Source organism: Anguilla rostrata, chromosome 10, assembly GCF_018555375.3.
Source record: "Anguilla rostrata isolate EN2019 chromosome 10, ASM1855537v3, whole genome shotgun sequence".
NCBI lineage: Eukaryota > Metazoa > Chordata > Actinopteri > Anguilliformes > Anguillidae > Anguilla > Anguilla rostrata.
In genome coordinates, this window is record NC_057942.1 from 40,649,960 (window position 1) to 40,668,243 (window position 18,284).

Genomic DNA, 18,284 nt, shown 5'->3' on the forward strand with positions numbered 1-18,284 from the left:
TCAGGGAGTGGGTGAATTGGCCAATCGGCACACATTCCATGTTCCGATTCAGGGAGTGTGTGCACTGGCCAATCAGCACAAATTCCATGTTCCGATTCAGGGAGTGGGTGAATTGGCCAATCGGCACACATTCCATGTTCCGATTCAGGGAGTGTGTGCACTGGCCAAGCAGCACACATTCCGTGTTCCGTTTCAGGAAGTGTGTGCACTGTGCATCCCCTGTTTCCCCCTGTTTGCTGGTGCAGTGCACGCTCTCTGACTGTGTCACGAAGGGCTCCTGGCTCTGTGCGGACGGTGTAGGGTATGAAACACGTTTCAGCTCGAGTGCGTGCCAGTGCATAGCAATAACCTGAGAAGCAGACCTGCCCATTCAAAATTCAGCAGAGAAAGAGAAAGTGTGGGGTTTCAGTAAATCTTTCCATATTTTAAAAAAACTGTTGTACAATTCTGTTTGTTTGTCATTTTTTGATTGCAAGGAATTAATTTAAACATTCCATTCCATTCTCATTAGCAGAAATTTAGAAATTAAAATAGAAGCTCAACATAAACGAACTGTGTATTAGAGATTTCAGGGTCCACTCCTTTACAACAGTAAGAAGACACAAGGAGGGTTCACAGATTAGCAATGATGACAAACTGCCAGTTTTTGAGGAAACTGACAATGATGTAGAATGCGGACTGAATTGTGATTTATCAACAGTTGTTTGTATAAATGACAAAGAGGGTGCTGTCATTTTTGGATTTGTGTTCTTCATTGTTAATGTTCTCTCACAGGGTTCTTTATCACTGTTCTCATTTCACGATTCTTCCACTGCTTTCTTTCTGTGGTTCTACAAGAAGCACCATCACCAGCTTATGCCATTATGCCCCCCTCTATCAAGTGATTTAATGTACAATAAAATTAATTCTCCTGGAAGTGAGGTAGTAGTGGTGTTTAACCTTATAAATCGTATTTTTACATCACAGAACGCACAATGAGAGTGCTGTCTAATTAAATCAGGCTTTGTAAATTTACAAGGTAGTGAATGATGTTTATTGAAGCGGGGCAATACATTTCAAGCAGAGAACACAGCAAATGAAGCATATGTCTGTGATCCATCTAGCCTAGACACAGTAAAGATCATACAGAACACCCCAATATAACGCAAGCTTTGGTAATTAGGTTTCTCAGAAAACAAATTTGAATGTCAAGTCAAGCTTTAGGGACATTATTCAGTTATCCACAAATGTGGTTACGCATATGGTATGCTGTGCTTCAGTACTTCAACAGAAATGCATGTGCAAAAGTGACGAGTCCCCTACTTATTCTCAGTATCTTACTCTTACTCGCGTTAAACCATCTTTGCTTTTGCAGCACATCAGCAGAAAGATTGTGGGCAAATTCCTAAAAATTCACAATCTGGAAGAAACACATTTAAATCAGTATAATCAAATAAGTACTTATTTCCCCCCCTTTTTTTTTACTAAACAATACAGTGTTTCAATCTTTCTCACCCTCAAGCAGTCTCATTGGCAAGTCTGCCATTTCACACATGAAGTATTTTGCTTGTGCTCATAAATACATATCAGCATGATGATGTTCCTTTATTTCAATCTGAAATTGAATGTGCTATTGTATTTATATAAGAATAACCTGAGGTGAAAAAGACTACAGTAGCAACAGTGAGCTTCCATTAGACACATTAGCAGGCAGATGTGTCTTTACAGGGTCATAAAGGAAAGAGCGTAATTGTGTTTTTGCAGGTCACTCTTTTTGTTTTTAAGGGCCTTGGGCTATAATAAAATGAAATTTTAAACCAGCATTAAAAATGAAAAAGGTCATGCGGGATATAACCATGGGTTATTACTGATAAAGTTCTGCTTTGCACAGCAAATTCCTTGCGACACTGAATAAAAGATTTGCGAAGTGCTTATCTCCTCAAGTTGTTACAGAAAGCAGCCTTCCAAGTCGCCAGAAGTGATGATGTGTTAAGGGAAGTATTTGGGCCACACGTTTTATGCAAAGATTCCAGTTTATTTGTTCACACTCCGTGAAATTGTTTGAAGACCTCAAGAGGAATCAGAAAAGGAAGCATGAACATTCAGCATCGCTGAGTCATCCTTCGACCACAGTATACATCACACCACAGCTGGGCACGGCGGCCATTTTATAACTCCTCCGACAGAGACATACACGTGGATGGATTCGATTTACATGACCCCTCAACCTTAAACCACAGTTTAATGAAAGCATCGGCTATCTGTTTTTATACAAACACAATTTAATGAGTTTGGTGATCAGGAAAATGATAATCAGTAAAATTGATATCTCATTGCTATCTCTAACTACAAGCTCAGCTAAATAGAAAACTTATTCACACCCAATATTTTCGTACTGATGCATACAACGTGTCGTATTACCAACTGCTGCCAGAGCTAGCTCTAAGCAGTTGGTCATAGATCTTTAACAAATTTATAATGGTTTGGGGATGTCCGGGGGAAAATAACCACAATGTCTAGCATGCATACATGACTCATTAGAAGATCAAATGGCATTTAATGCATTTAAACAAGTTAATGGTTCAATTCAGCAATGTCTTACTTAGTATTATATTTCCTAATGATGCCACTTTACCATAGCCTGTTGGCCTAATGTGCATTTTGAGAAAAAAAAAAAAAAAACATTGTCCTAAGTGACAAACCAAGTAAGTATTCTTTAAAAAATATCCTTTAACTCTCATGACCCCCAATGGCCATTTAGATTGGACACCAGCATATCATAATAATCATTAAAAACAGACTTTATGTTTGTGTGCACCATTGTTTTATATATCATTTTTATATTTGATTTCTTTTGCCATTTTTCAGGCGAGCAGTGAAAGAAAACCATTCACAGCATGCTGTATCGAATCACTTCTGACAGTTAATTCAGTTGGAATAAAGGTTAATATTAGACCAGTAGGAGGCTAAATGTCACCCATCAGTTTTTAATATACAGTTCAAGAGTGGATTTCATACTCAACATTGTGCTGTGCTGTTTTCAGTGAGAACCATAAAAAATCATCTTTTTAAAATATCAAATACATTTACTGAGAAAATGATACGGTGCTGCATCCAGTACCAACATATAAGCTTGGATGGTTTCTGCTAAAAAATATAAATAAATAAATAAAACGATACAATCTTCTCATTTTGTCAAGAAATGAAAAGAGAATGTGTCAAAGTCAGAATCGCAAGTCCTGTCATTCTCATTACTCTCTCAGTGGACTGGAGGAATGCTCAAATTGTTCTGAGCTGACAAGGAATTGGATTCAATTATTTAAACAGAGGACTGGCTCCATACACAATTGGTGAATAAATTCCAGTAACAATGCTTGCAAAAAACAGGCCAACTAAAGCTGTTTTATGGATTTAAATCCTGAGTATATAATATTGTGGCCTTCATGCAGAAGATGCTGGGGATTTTCAATCTGATCTTAACGTCTGATCAGTAGGACCAGAAGTTGGTTTGGTAACAGGTTTAGAAATTAGGCCAAAATTGTTAATGGCCGTATCTGATTTTTCTACTGCAAATGCATGTATAATATAGGGAAACCTGTTGCATGCAACAGCTAGATATAGTTTTCTTTTCCACAAAGCAATAAGCTGCGCGAGCCAATCACTTCATTAGCTGTTGGCGGATTTAGCCCTCTTTGTGCTACCAAAGCAAAAAATTCAGCGCTCTCCCTGACAACTGTTTTTCGATGGGTTAAAACTGTCAATAATCAGTTTGCACAAAATCATGAAATGCTTAATGAAGCTCAGCATTGCCTAGTACTGCCGTCACTCTAATCTATTGTTCCTAAAAATAAGTTTGGGAGGTTTTGGCAGTCATTTCAGTCTTTTTCTTTTCCATGGGAACAGCACCTAATCCAGCTGCACTGACTCCAGATGGCTTTTGGAGTCAGTCAAATTGGACAGTACTTTTCACCAGAATTACAGGGGATTTGGAGGATGAATTAGTACATGTGTTCATCATTAGGACTTTATTTTATAACTATGAATTATGATTTTGTAACTTTGTAATACATGCTTCTTTTTATCCTTTTCAACAACAGTTAAGAGCATGAAAATGACAAAAATAGCACATGCTGTCGAATCACGGAAATGCAACGACAAACAAAATTTCACCCAAAACTCACCCGTCCTGAAAATTAATTATTACAGTGTTGATTTTCCATTGGAAACCAGAAAACGGTTCAGAGAACAGGTCAATATGCTTTAACAAAGAATTCAAAACTAGTTGTTAGGCCTTATCTCTGGTTCTCATTCTGACCGACTGCTATTGGACCGCAATACCCTGGCCAATGAGAACCAGGTGTCAGACAGTGGGAATTGATTGGCTGGGTGTGCCACTAATGGATTCACCATGGAGAATGTGACACTCGTGCGCCCGCAGAGAAGCCAGAGCACACTTACGCCTCATCATTCACATCAGAGCTTGTGTCCCTCAAAAACTGCTTCCCATTTTTCTTCATCACAACCGATCTGTTTTTTTTTTTTTGTTTGTTTTTTTTTTTTTTTGACTGCAGTCAAGCTGGCTTTGACCTCCCTCATTCTTCTTCCTGGGTTACCGCCAAAAGCCTCTTTTATTCTTTTTTATTCTCTTCAGGGGGTGCCTGGCAAAGAGGGAGTGAGTGAGTCAGGAGCGGGTCTGTCTGCAGGGGTATCTCCAGGTCCAACAGCACTCACCACAGCTTGCTCGACTCAATAATCCTCCAAAAAATAGTTTAAAAACAAAAAGAAAAAAGAGTCTTTTGACATTTAGTTTGAAAAAAACAATATTTTTTGAAGAGTGTATAAACTCTCCTGGAGAGTCTGTGGGGACCGTCAGGAGGCCACAGCGATGCCTGACCCGTTTTCAGAAGACATTATATAAATTATTTTGGAAAGGGAGAACTGATGACTCCAACTTGAGTGAAGTTTTCTTTTTTTTTCTCCAAGTCGTGCTGCAGTGGCCTCCCCAGAGGCTGTTGTTATCGCTGCCGGGAAAAGTCTTCATGGAGAAATGTGAGGCATAGGCTGACCCTATACATCCTCACCATGGAGAGGTCTCAGCCGATAACAAGCAAGTGAACGTTATCCTCACACTAACCCGACAGTCTTAAAAAAGTACTTCTGTAATTTGGCCTTTGGCTGTATTATATCACAGCAATTCTGTCATGAAACCCATGCGTGTAAAACTGGCTGAGATACTTGCATCAGTGGATTCATTCACAGGCAGGGACAGAATTTTTGGTTTTAAAATGATAACAAATACAAATGTATGCAATACAAATGGAAACTCAATGGAATTGTGGTTTTACACATCAATGCCAATATTTTTTCCTTTATTTACATTGGCAAATGAAAAGCAGATTCAATTTTATTATTAAATTGAATTAAAAGCAGATTCAATTTAATGACTAATGCTTGGTGTACACTATCAAGTTGTGCCATTTTCACCCACTGGCATAATACAATGATATTTATATACTTATCGGAGTATATGAATTGATCTGTTTTACTTGTTTATTTATGCATGTTCCACTAAAAATAAGTAAATAAATTTAAAATAGATCCTTTGACAACAATATATGACATAATTGCTAATGTATTTTATTTGTAAAACCTACAAGTACCAATTCAATGAAGAAGACCCTGTCGTATTTTTGAGCCAGCACTTACCCAGCCATCTGTATCACGTGATCATTAAAATGACAGAAACTAACATGACTTTAATTACTGACAAAAGTTAAGAACGAAACATAATGATCAAATATTACTTGGCGGACTTTTATCACATGGACTGAATTTGTCGCAGAAGTACTGTACAGCTCTAAGTACTGTTCGCCCTATTCTTGAGTACTTACTAATGTGCTTCTCCGTCAGGAATGCCCGTGGTGCCTACGGCTCAACGGTTAAAAATGCAGCCAACCACCGGTTCACAGCCAACGTAGGGGCTTTATGACTGGCTGACAAAACCAAAGGGGCGGAGCTTCACGCAGGCTTTGAAGGGTACCTCCTGTTCGCTCAATCTGGAGCGCAATCGGGACCAAGCCGGTGGAAACTATAGTTTTAGAAGGGACGCTATGAACTTAAAAGTGATTCACGTCAGTTTGAATGAATATGTGGTGGAAAGTCAGAATATACTAAACGAAAAATGGCATTTTTTGTAGATGTCACTTTACTTACGTGAGTAGTACTATTTCTATTTTAGTTTAACTTTATTTTTTATTTTTTTTACTGACGAGGATGAACATTGGAATAGCACTTTTGAGCTGACAACACGTCGTTACATAAGTTATTGGGGGAACTTGTAATGTTGTTCACGTGTGAGACCTGTTGCCAGTTATAAAATACAAAAATATAAATTGATCTAAGATGAGTAACAACACTCTCGCAGTCAGGACTATGGACCCGACGATCCCTGTTATAATGTTTATATTCGGGGTGGTTGGGAACATGATTGCCATAGTTGTGCTTTGCAAATCAAGAAAGGAACAGAAAGAAACAACATTTTACACACTGGTTTGCGGACTTGCTGTGACGGACCTTTTCGGGACTCTGCTTGCGAGCCCGGTCACTATCGCCACCTATATGAAAGGATCTTGGCCAGGTGGGGAAGCGTTGTGTCAATATTCCGGATTCATCCTTCTGTTTTTCTTCTTGGCTGGCCTCAGTATAATATGCGCCATGTCCATCGAGAGGTACATGGCCATAAACCACGCTTACTTCTACAACCGTTTTGTTGACCAGAAGGTTGCGGGCTTGACTCTTCTCGCCATTTATATATGGAACATTCTTTTCTGTGCCCTGCCGATCATGGGACTCGGCCATGTGAAGAAACAATATCCGCAAACTTGGTGCTTCATCGACTGGAGAAGTAACGAGAGCAGACACGCGGCGTTCTCGTACATGTATGCGGGATTCAGTTCTTTTCTCATCCTGTCCACGGTTATTTGCAATGTGCTCGTGTGCGGCGCTTTGATCAGAATGCACAGACGCTTCATGCAACGGACGTCGCTTGGCACCGGCCAAGGAAGGATTATTGACCTCAGAAGAAGACGGAGTTTTGGACGTACGGCCGGTGCAGAAATTCAAATGGTTATTTTACTCATAGCTACTTCAGCGGTGGTCCTCGTTTGTTCAATACCACTAGTGGTGAGTTTGCACTCTTCCTCATTCATGTGTTTTGCCATGGTCGTCTAACACTAAATTTCCAATCAATCCAAGACCTTTAATTATCTTTATGAAGCATGAAATTGAATATTGGGATTCAAAAAGGCTAGTACATAAATCATGTTGCGGTTAATCATATTATCGGGATTTGGTCGTTGTACAACTGATCAGCCTTGCTATTGAAGGTAGGAGACTCAACTGAGCATGATTAAATGTTTAAAGCAGAATATATTTAATAGGCTAAGACACATCATATGTTAAACTTAAATATTAATGTTGGGACAACTAATTTGGTCTGTAGTAGCCTAAATCTCATTACCATGTGAGAAGGAATTACTTCAAATAAAAATCTATAGTAAATTATGCAGTTGTTACGTAAAACCATATGGTAGTGTTTTTTTTCTTTTCAAAATGGGATTATTTTCTGTATTTATGTGCCCATTGCTGAAATGACGTCCGTCTTACAGAAGTTTATCAGCCGTTGCACGATATACCTTCTGTCAGACATAAAATTGAATTTAAAAAATCTCAGCTTGCTTCAGATAGCTGGCTCGTGCGTGCAAGACGGAAAACGTGTGTGCTTGTGGATACGATAAAAATGATCATGACTGATTTCTCCTGCTGGGACAAAGTATCCAATGTTTGCAAGAAAGAAAAAAAAAAAAGGAAAAAAACAGACGCCGTAGGCCTGCCTCCTGCCCTGCTTTACTGTATTATCTGATTTACCCCGCTCCAGGGAGCTGAACTATATGAAAAGCATTTTTTTTAAAGCTGCTGCAGGGATATGTGATTTAGACCAAATTCCGTTCAGTTCCTGTCATTTATGGTAGCCTGTACAGCCAGGCGATGCTGTGTTCATCCTCTGGCCCCACGCAACCATGCCATTGGCCCCTTTAAAATTAAAATGTCTGAAAGACGAGACAAAGCAAATTTAATGGGCTGGCAGGCTTCACTCAGACATTTTTACCGGATTTATTAAAGTGTAAGTTTGGCGGTCAACAATGGGCAGCACTGCGGTATAATGGGTTAGGAACTGGTCTTCTAGCCTAAAGGTCACAGGTTCGATTCCTCAGTAGGACACAGCCGTTGTACCCTCAAGCAAGGTATTAACCGGCATTGCTTCAGTATATATCCTGCTGTATAAATGGATCCAATATAAATGCTAGGTAAAAAAAATAAATAAAGAAGAAGCTGTGTGAGTCTTCTGGATAAATGATTGTAATGGCTCCCAGAGGTCCATTCCTTGCTTATACAGGGACTCTTTTTTTTGGGTTCTATGCAGTTCTGAGCTATATATTTAAGGGGGTGCACATTCAAAATATATGAATTCACACTGAGTTTCTCCATTGCAACAGTCATTTTTGTGTGGTCTTATTTTTTCCCCCCATTTTTCTCTGTCCCTTCAGGTGCAGGTGTTTGTCAACCAGCTGTACAGGACCCCGGTGGAGGAGAGGATCGACAAGAACCCGGACCTGCAGGCCATCCGAATCGCCTCGGTCAACCCCATCCTGGACCCCTGGGTCTACATCCTGCTGCGGAAGGCCGTGCTCCTCAAGCTCCTGGAGAAGATCAAGTGCGTCTTCTGCAAGATCGGCGGCCGGACCCCGCGGCACCCTGGGAGCTTCCGCTACGCGGACGAGCCGCGCTTTTCGTCCGTCGCCTCCCACGATTCCCCCTACGCCACCTCGTGGGAGCTGAGGGAGGTCACCAGCTCCTCGCAGATATTCCTCTACCCGCCCGAAAAACGAGAGGGGCTCGCGGAGGGCCCCCGTTCGGGGCGGGCGGGGGCCAGCTCCCCTGCGGGGGCCGCGGCTCTCAAGGGCTTGAGACGCTCGGATTCCCTGAACGAACGTGCCGCGGAGCGCGGGCCTTGCGTGCGATCGAGCGCCAGCGTCAGCTTCTCGAACATGAGCCAGTTTCTCTCGTTCCCGAAAGAGCGACCCCTCCACGTGACTTTTACGGACGAGGCACTGGACCTGCAGGAGAGACGCATTTAAATCCGTCGAGGTCTCTCCCTATGGTTGGGACAAAGGGTGACTTCCTGGCAGCTCAAGAGAGGAAGCTTTGGCAAGCTTTCGGTCTCATTGGACCACATGAAAAGGCTTGCGCAGAGCAGTGATTATTGATGGGTCCCCTAGGTTCTATAGGACATGGCTGAAATGTGAATTTTCTCATACATGTCTGCTCTGTGAGTGTTTGTGTTTGTGATTCCGTGGTATTTCTGTCAATTACTGTAATTCTGCCCTCTGAGTATAACCATATGTCAACATACCACTTTTTTCCACTGAGGACTTTGTTTTCCGTTTTAATAAATGTGATCAAAGTGAAAATTCCTGTGTTCCAGGAAATGGCATTTTCAGCACGTAAACAAAAGAAATGTTCATTGTTTAATTGTCTGGACAGGATGCTTCCAGCAAAAATACATATGGCAATTAAAAAAGATATTTGACTGACAGAAATATACTGTGTACTTCCGCAGTTCTAAGATGTGAATTGTTTTTGCGCATTGTTATAATTTATTTAACATGAAAGTGATGTCTTCTCTATGAGAAGTTGTAAACTGGTGATGCGATGCAATCAAAGCACAAAGTGCTCTGTATGTAAAGATCAAAGATCATTTTAGGCAATTTTTGTGATTTACATTTTGTGAAGTTTTTTTCATGTATTTGCCACTTTTTGTTCTCAAAACTTTGTTAGAACCTTTTGATTGTATCTTCCTGTGATTATTTCAGTGTTATCCATTCAGTATAAATCTTTTATTTTACTTCACTTGCTGTTACTTTATTACTATCATCTCCTAAAGTACAACGGTTCCTAAATCAATGATTGAGAAACTGTTGAATGTTGGGAAGGGGAACAAGACAATGTTTATAATGGTCTTGTTCCCCCTTCCCAGCTCCCTAAAAGAAACCCCTTCGCCTCACCCCACTTTGAATAAGAATACCATATACAGCCTGGCTTTAACGCAGAATTGTTACTTTGGAGTTTAACGGTCAGCCATATTGGCAATGAGCGCTCATTACAGTCCATTACAGTAATAGAATCAGTGTCACAGTTCCCGAAAGTCTACCCCTCAAACTGTCAGAGCAACAGCATATTTCCACATTCGGTTTAAAAACAGATTCTTGGCTGACGCCATCCCCGGGCCGTCCACTTCACACTTTTTAGACCCATGAGATCAGCTTTCGACCCTGAAATTGGAATCCATGGTAACAAAGATCAGGCGCGTGAATGAAAGCATTCCGTTCATGTGTGTAACAAGAAAACAGCCCCAGGAACGATGTGGTTGGAAATGTCAAAACCAGTCAGTTTGAATGGTACTACCACTGCCAGAGGATATAAGAATTCATCCCCCCTCCCCCTCCTATGATCTGATGACCATAGTAGCTGATCTTACAGAAGCCCACAGCATTTTATTGATGAAAATGAGCTGAGAAAATGACAAACGATGTCATGTGCTTCAAGTCGTTTTATTCTCAAAGACGGAGGTTGTGATCAATTAAGTCTGTCAAATTTTACATGGCGCCTTTGACCTGAGAGAAAGTCGATTTTTTTTTACTTGTCAAAATGATTCTGCACAATTTAATATTCGGGAAAGGAAGAAAGGAGGAAGTGACTCGGCATTCATTGTTGTGGTATTGTTATTAAAGAATGTGAAATTTCATTACACAATTTCATCTAGTCCCCAAAGGCCCTGTACACTCTCACAGCCCAACAGCTTACTGTTCAATAGCATTTTAATAAGTTACACCTTCCCTAGCTGTACAATGTATGCCCTAGTGCACACCCACACACACATACACACACATGCAGCCATTCACAGTAATTTAATTTATGAGCTGTCATGTACTACTCCTCTGTCACCCCAGTAATATTGTATCATCCCCAAAAAATGCTTGCAAGACTTACAGAACCTCATAGCAATCAGAAGAAAAAACGAATACATTTTGCTGATTTGCATTATGCTCTTTGGATGCACGTGTCTTTAAGCATGTGACATCGCAAACAACCATGAATGCCAGCCTTAAAAGTATGAATGAGCACATCCAGGTGCTTTATATCCAAAACCACATATGACTTAACATCGGCCTCATGAAATGTATACATACAATCCGTTCTTGATTCCAGGAAATTCCATTGCAAAGAACATCCCGTCATCACAACCTCACTATCTCCAGATGTGCCTAATATTGCTTCGGTGTCAAACACCCGTAGTATATAATATGAGCTGGACCACAGCCGAGAGCACGCTGAAAAAAAATGAAGCACCTAATTTAGCACGAAACTATATGAACCGTCATCAGTCACTGTCCAACCCCTCTGCAGCAGCTCCCACACTTGTGTGGATCATAGACATTCTTTAGCAATTACCGTTTCAACCCCCCCCACCCAGCACGGGACCTGAGCGCACTGAAACAACTGTGCAGCCCCTCTGTGGAGATCCATTTACCATGTGTAAATAGTTTTGTTTTTTTCCCCCAGCGTTATTATTCTCGTTGTTCCCCAGTGAAGCTTTTTTATTTTTTTGTCATTCATAGATCTCCCCCTGTGGAGGAAACGCACAGGGGCGGGCAGCTCTGCCCGGCAAACCGGCAAATTCTCACAGAAGAAAGAGAGGAAGTATGTGGCGATCTGCGCTCTCATCAAGGCGTCTGGGCGAATCGGGAAATGACCAGGGGGGATCTGCGCGATGGTGCAGTGGGCAGCACAGTCGCCCTCACAGCGAGAAGGTCCTGGGTTTGAATCCGGCCCGGGCCTTTCTGTCTGTGTGGAGTTGGTGTGCCATGTCCAGGTTGTATTCCGGATATATAAATAACCAGATATTCTTACTAGGAAGACTACCTTAGATAGAATGAAACCTGGCCATCGAAAACTGTCCACTGCTGCAGCTAAAACTTAGTTGGCTTCAGTACATAGCAGAAGTGCATAAGTATTTAAACACCACCTTGAATGAGTAACATGTCAGGCTCGCTGAAACACAAGATCAGATATCGTCCGATGGGAACAACAGATGTGAAACAAATGCCTCTAAATTAATGCTGAGGCCAAGAAAAAGATGCTGGCAAAAATCAAAAGCGCTCCAAGTTTCCGTTATTTTCTTTTAATTCTCTCATGAATACTAATCACAACACGGTTTACAGGAACAGCACTCTGAGCCGGTGTAGTTTCCAATCACAACCTGCTGAATCATGAAACCTCGGTACAGTGAAAGTGAAATACAGATGAATTACAAAAACTCATTGTGGCCACTCATATCAATGCAATTTGTTGCATTTTGGGAAATGGGGATTGGAATATGACCCCTAAGTTATAGCTGATAACACAATGTTTCAATATCACAGATATGTATTGGTCAAAATAGAGGGTATGTAATGTAATAAATCCCCATATTGTAGTAGTATGTGCTTATACTCACATGCAGGTCTATCTGTCATTTCCAGTCATCACAAAACTGTATAATAGAAAGAAAGTTGTGAAATTATACACAGACCACAGGCCTGGATTCAACCAACGTTTGTCCTCATCTTAAACTTTTAAAAAAGTCTGTTTTGAGAGTCAATTTCAGTTATCGCTAAACTGGAAAAAAAACAAACTGTATTTGTCCTGCATTTAATAGTGAGTGTTAAGATCCGGCTCTAATCTTCAGTGATAAGGTAGTAATTCAAAGTATGTCGCTTTAGCCGAATTAATTAAACTGATACAAATAGAACATAACAGAAACACTTATGGATACTCAACTATGGCTCATATACAGAATGCTCATTCAGATTTCTCCAGTATAAGGATTCGCTTTTAAAGTCTCTTTAGAAGGGACAGTGGCCTTCGTCGGTTTTCAGAACTAATATTTGTGTGGTATGGCTCCAACATTTTTCCGATTCACAGCCAGTGGCCACAGGTTGGTGCTCCGGGTTCTTGAGTCAGCTGAAAAGCTGGTACTTTCATAAGCCCACGGGTCCAGACATGCGCCCGGTACATTTTAGGAAGGCCTCGGGGCCCAAGTGTCCTGAACAAGCGCTTAGGAAAACAGCGATGGTATGAAATATCAATAAATAAATCCAAACATATGACTCATGATCATGGCACAGAAATTATGGCAATTATCAATTATTCTAGATTGTATCGGCAAGGACGACGAGTAAATATTTTTTTTAATTTACTGTCTGACGTAATGAAAGAGATGCGTGGGGCAGTGGATAGAGAGTAGAACATTGCAATACTTATTTGTGGGTGGAACAGAGCCATTATAGTGCTGAGCAAGGTACACAAGGGGGGGTGGGGCATTTTCAGAACGGAAACAGTTACGCAACTGTAAGATACATTAGACCCCCCCCCCCCACCCTCCCTCCCACCCTCCCGACAAATTAATGACTTCAGTTTTCAATTTTAAAGTGTGTTGAAATATGGCTTTGATTGTGCACTTGCCTTGGTAAAACTGCAGAAGGGTAACACTGTTGAAACAGGTATTGGGCTTGCAAAAAACATAACAGCAGCCTACATCACTGAGATAGTTATATAAGCAGTTATGTTGAAGGGTTTATGGTAGCCAGCTTGCTCCATTTTCACACAGGACACATTGTCAGTTTGTTTAAGACTGATATGACTCGGCAAAAACCTTAGATTATATCACCGTTGGTATGAACCTCCACACTGTTTACACTGGAGTAGGCACAGTGTTTTGATTCCAGGTGTAGCCTGGAATCTGTATACATTATAGTACAGAGTATTGTGCAACAGGAAAACATGTTTCTTGACTGTTTAATACGTACATCACAAAGACCAGTACCACAGGTTCTCACACCTGTTCTACTCGCAGAATACCTCTTAATCCTTCATAGAGATTTTGCAGGAGTGCACTGGGGTAACAATGGCTGCAAGCCTTTTGTAACAAGCTTTCTAACAATGCAAGATTTAAATCACAATTCTGCTACTGTAGAATCTAGTGTAAAAGAGATTTGTTTGGTGCACTGGGAGACCCAGGAGTGCCCCAAGAGTGAGGAATCTGTGATAGTAGCAACTGTACAGGTTATGAGCATATAATTAATAGTGATGGTAGAGTAAAGCTTTATAAACCAATAATGGGCAGGACTATTATACAATTGCCATCTTATCAGATAAAGAGACACAGAACCAGCATTGACTGACACTGAATAGATACTGTACAGTCTAACCCATTGAATATTGTCGTTTCTCAAGTTAATCCGCTTGGTACTACGTGAACTCCATTCAAGCGATACCCAAAGATGACTCAGGTGGTGCAAGAACTCATTTTTGAAGAAAAGCCAAGAGCATTTCCTCCAAGGGATTGTGTCTGGGCTTGCAGAATCTCAAAGCAGGGATACCGTGGGCGGCAGAGAGAAGTCGTTTAATAAATTATAAAGTCAATCATCTTGCTTAACAGACTGCTGCGAATCTTAGGTCAGCCAACTTTCCTTTCTTTATCACATTTTTCCATTCAGAAGTGACACCTCTGACGACATAGGCGCGTACAGAGTGGGTACAATCACGAAAAGTTATAATTGTTGTCATAACAAGGTGACAATTGGCATGTACACGAACAACTCTCAAATTAACCTTTTGCACAGGACTTCGCACAGGCAACTTTCTTTTTCTGATCACATTTTTCCATTCAGAAGTGACAACTCTGATGACACAGGAGTGTGTATTGTCACAAAAAATTATAATTGTTGTCACAATAAGGTAACAAGGGGCAAGTACACAAGTAACTCATAAATTAGCCTTTTGCACAGGATTTCCGGAAGCATTTATTTCAAGGACCACCGCACCATACACCTTGTTTCTAGTGTTGTTGGAATTGGAGTGTGTCTACACACAATAAAACATAAGAAACTAAGGTCTACCCAAATATTCTTCCAACAATAATCTTTAATATTTTAAAATTATAATAAAAAGAGAAAGACGCTTTTGCAACTTTACACTTTTGACTTGCACTGTAAGGTCTTCCAGTCTCCCCTTTGATGTAATCTTTATTTCATATTACAAGCAACTGAAATATCAAACACCATTATACTCATATGTTGACGGTGAAGCAAAATAACAATGACAGCGCGCATCACACAGTCGCTAAGCTTACGTTGAACTGGGTTAACAACGACGCATCCTTCCCTCTGAAATAATAGGATGGTGCTTGAATGCCTTAAACCGAGGTAATTGGAGCAACTGAAACAAGACTGGAATAATTTTGCTAATGTGCAATTAAAATTCTGCGGTAACACTGTGAATAAATTTTATCCACTCGAACAGGAAGAACATGATAACGTTTTCAAATTCATTTTGCCTCTACATAACACTGCGGGTGTCCCATCTAGAGGGTGTTTTTTAATAACATGAACCTGCTTCATGGCACATGAATGGAGATAGGCTCTTATAAGAATGACCCGTGCTGTTTCATCAGACGCAACTTCCATGTAGATAACACATGAAACGGAACTGTGATATCCAGTCACGGGACAAACATGCAACAGTAAATTAAGCGAGGAGAAAGGATTCTGTTACAAAATATAGGATCTCCATTTCTTGTCCCACCTTGACATACATTTCATCGCTGTATTATAATATTCTCTTGTGTAGGCCTGGTGTTTGAAAACAACAAAACAAACTCTATTTGTGAAACAACTGTATTTATGTGAGGGGTCACCAACGTAGTACATGTGTGGGACTTCAAATTCACTAATGATTTGTTGTACTGACTAATTCCCTAGGGCACTAAAAAAGCACATTAGTAGTTAATCTTCATAAAGCGGGCTCGGTATACGATGCTCGGCTAGCTTTACAACATACTGTAAGTTTGGTTTGGCTCATCGACGGCCCACATAAAAACAGCAATAAAACTAATGGTCCAAAAATGGGACCGGATCTGGTCCACCCATGGACCGTCATCCATTTCCACTTGTTATGTGTGAATCAGTGATGGTTTGTAAGCAAAATCCTGTGGCTAGTACCACACAGTGATCCAGCTCCATCCGAACTAGGTGCCACTGCAATAAAATAGAACTAATGCCAATTCCCAATCTTATATTTATAATTAATAATTTGTTTCTGCATCGTGACACTTGACACCTGCATTATGACTCAATGGGAATTCCGGGCACAAATGCACGAGCCAGTTGTTACATCCCTCGTGAGACTCATACCATTTCTCCAGACGACCACATGGTTAAATCACACCGGAACCTTTATTTATACACCAAACAAACGAGCGGGACAACTCAGCGTTTGGGGGGAAAATGTGAAGGATCCGTATTTTCTCTAGAAAAGGAAACCGGGGGAGGTATGGTCTTGTGTCAGTAGACAGGCGCCGCCCAGAAATTATTGTTTTCTTTTGACCCAATGAGTCAGTTGCGTAATTACACTGGGTAAAGATCTTTAAATTACCTCCACGGAGACGTCATACGTATCTGGCGCGCGTCTGATTCTCTGTGTCTTCTCCCCTCGGTCACATTAGGCGGAGCTGCGCGGAGTTCGATCGAATTTCATTTGTTTGTCACGCGTTCCATTTCTTTCGGAGACCCTGATCTGTTCCGGTCTCCGTCGTGGCGCTGGTGCACAAGCACAGGATATTGTTGTTTCATCATTGTGACAGGTCAATCGTGGGGAAATGCACGATCATGTTAAGGCTATTTGTTGCCTTTGCTAACCTCTGATATTGCTTTTCCTTTCTGTAAAACACACTCGGAAATGACAATTTCATGTAGACCCCCGGCACCAAACAGCGGACTCCAGCACTGTGCATTGGGCAAGAGGCAGGAACCCACCCTGGACAGGCCGCCAAATCTAAGTCAGGGTATGTTTACTATCCATATACAAAAACGGCAATGAGTGTAGTCAATAAATGTTAATGGTCTCATTCGTCTGCATTTAAAAAAACATAAATACATTTACCAGTACAGATCATGATAAATGAAATTTGAGAAAGGGCAGCACAAATAACTGCAGACTCACAATCCTGTCTCAGTTAGTTTGCCCAGAGAATCCTCACCTGAATTCAAGAATCTTCGATGTACTCAGTTATCAAGTGCATAGCATAGCCTGGTCATGCATGGTTAGCCATAACAAATTAAAAACAAACAAGAAAAAAAAAAAAAAAAAAAAAAATGTAATTGGATGCTCTTTGTCCTGTTGTGCATTGTATATATGTACCTTGATTATCACTGGAAGATCATTTTATACGAAGGTCTATATACTTCTCATGATGTTGATCTTGTTTTAAGTTACATGGCTAAATATTCCACAAACAGATCATGCCAGAAATAGACGACGTATGCAGCCAGACCCTCTCTTGACTGGATGATCACAAAGGCCATTATTTAATTCCATAGCATCCACAATATCAGCTTACACAAATAACAGGGCTACCTTTGTAATATCCTAGCAACAACATGGAAAAAGTTGGTTGGAATAGGTTGCTATTTGACAAGCCAAATGTTGGCTGTACCCCCTCAATAGAAATACACTCTATTCAATGCAGGTCATTTTTTCCCCTGCTCAGTCATTGCTGTCCGTGCTTCTGTCCATTCATTGCAGACATTAATTATGATTCATACAGTTTGTCGAGGAAAATCCTAATACTTTAAAATGGAAATGAGCTTGTCTTTAGGTATAAGCCTTTAAATGCCGCACTGCATGAAGTTTCTACTAGTCAGGGAGGGCACAATGAATCATTTGTGTTAGTGTGTCTCATTCCTGTCATTATCACTGTAGATTAACACTGCAGAAGTGGACTTTGAGAAATGACTCAGTGGAACTTAAATCATTCAATCAATTATTTACAGCGTTTCTTTGTGCATGAGTATGTACAACAGTCACTTAATTTGCAGAACACGTTTTCATATTCATATGCTCTTGTTTTGTTAGCACAACCTTTCTTGCATAAACACGCACACAAAGTAGTATAGGATACGTTGTCGCTTTCGGTTTCAAACCTGAGCAGTGGTGGCGATTAACCGGAAGCTTACACACAAGACCGTAGGGGATGTCCTGAGTGGAGCGAACCCAGAAGCAGAGATGACTCGGGAGAGGAAAAAATAGAAAACAAAATAATCAACAAGGTTCTACTCGACGGCACAGTGGGAACAAAATGGAGTGAG

At 40.7% G+C, this 18,284-nt stretch overlaps 1 protein-coding gene across 1 annotated transcript; it reads left to right on the forward strand.

Moving 5' to 3' along the window:
* Nucleotides 1–6,025: 6,025 nt before the first annotated feature.
* On the forward strand, nucleotides 6,026–9,948 carry LOC135233516 (prostaglandin E2 receptor EP4 subtype-like). Its single transcript, XM_064297140.1, has 2 exons — nucleotides 6,026–7,161; nucleotides 8,586–9,948. The coding sequence occupies exons 1-2, from the start codon at nucleotides 6,382–6,384 to the stop codon at nucleotides 9,174–9,176; spliced, it is 1,371 nt and encodes a 456-aa protein (XP_064153210.1). The 5' UTR covers nucleotides 6,026–6,381; the 3' UTR covers nucleotides 9,177–9,948.
* Nucleotides 9,949–18,284: the final 8,336 nt, after the last annotated feature.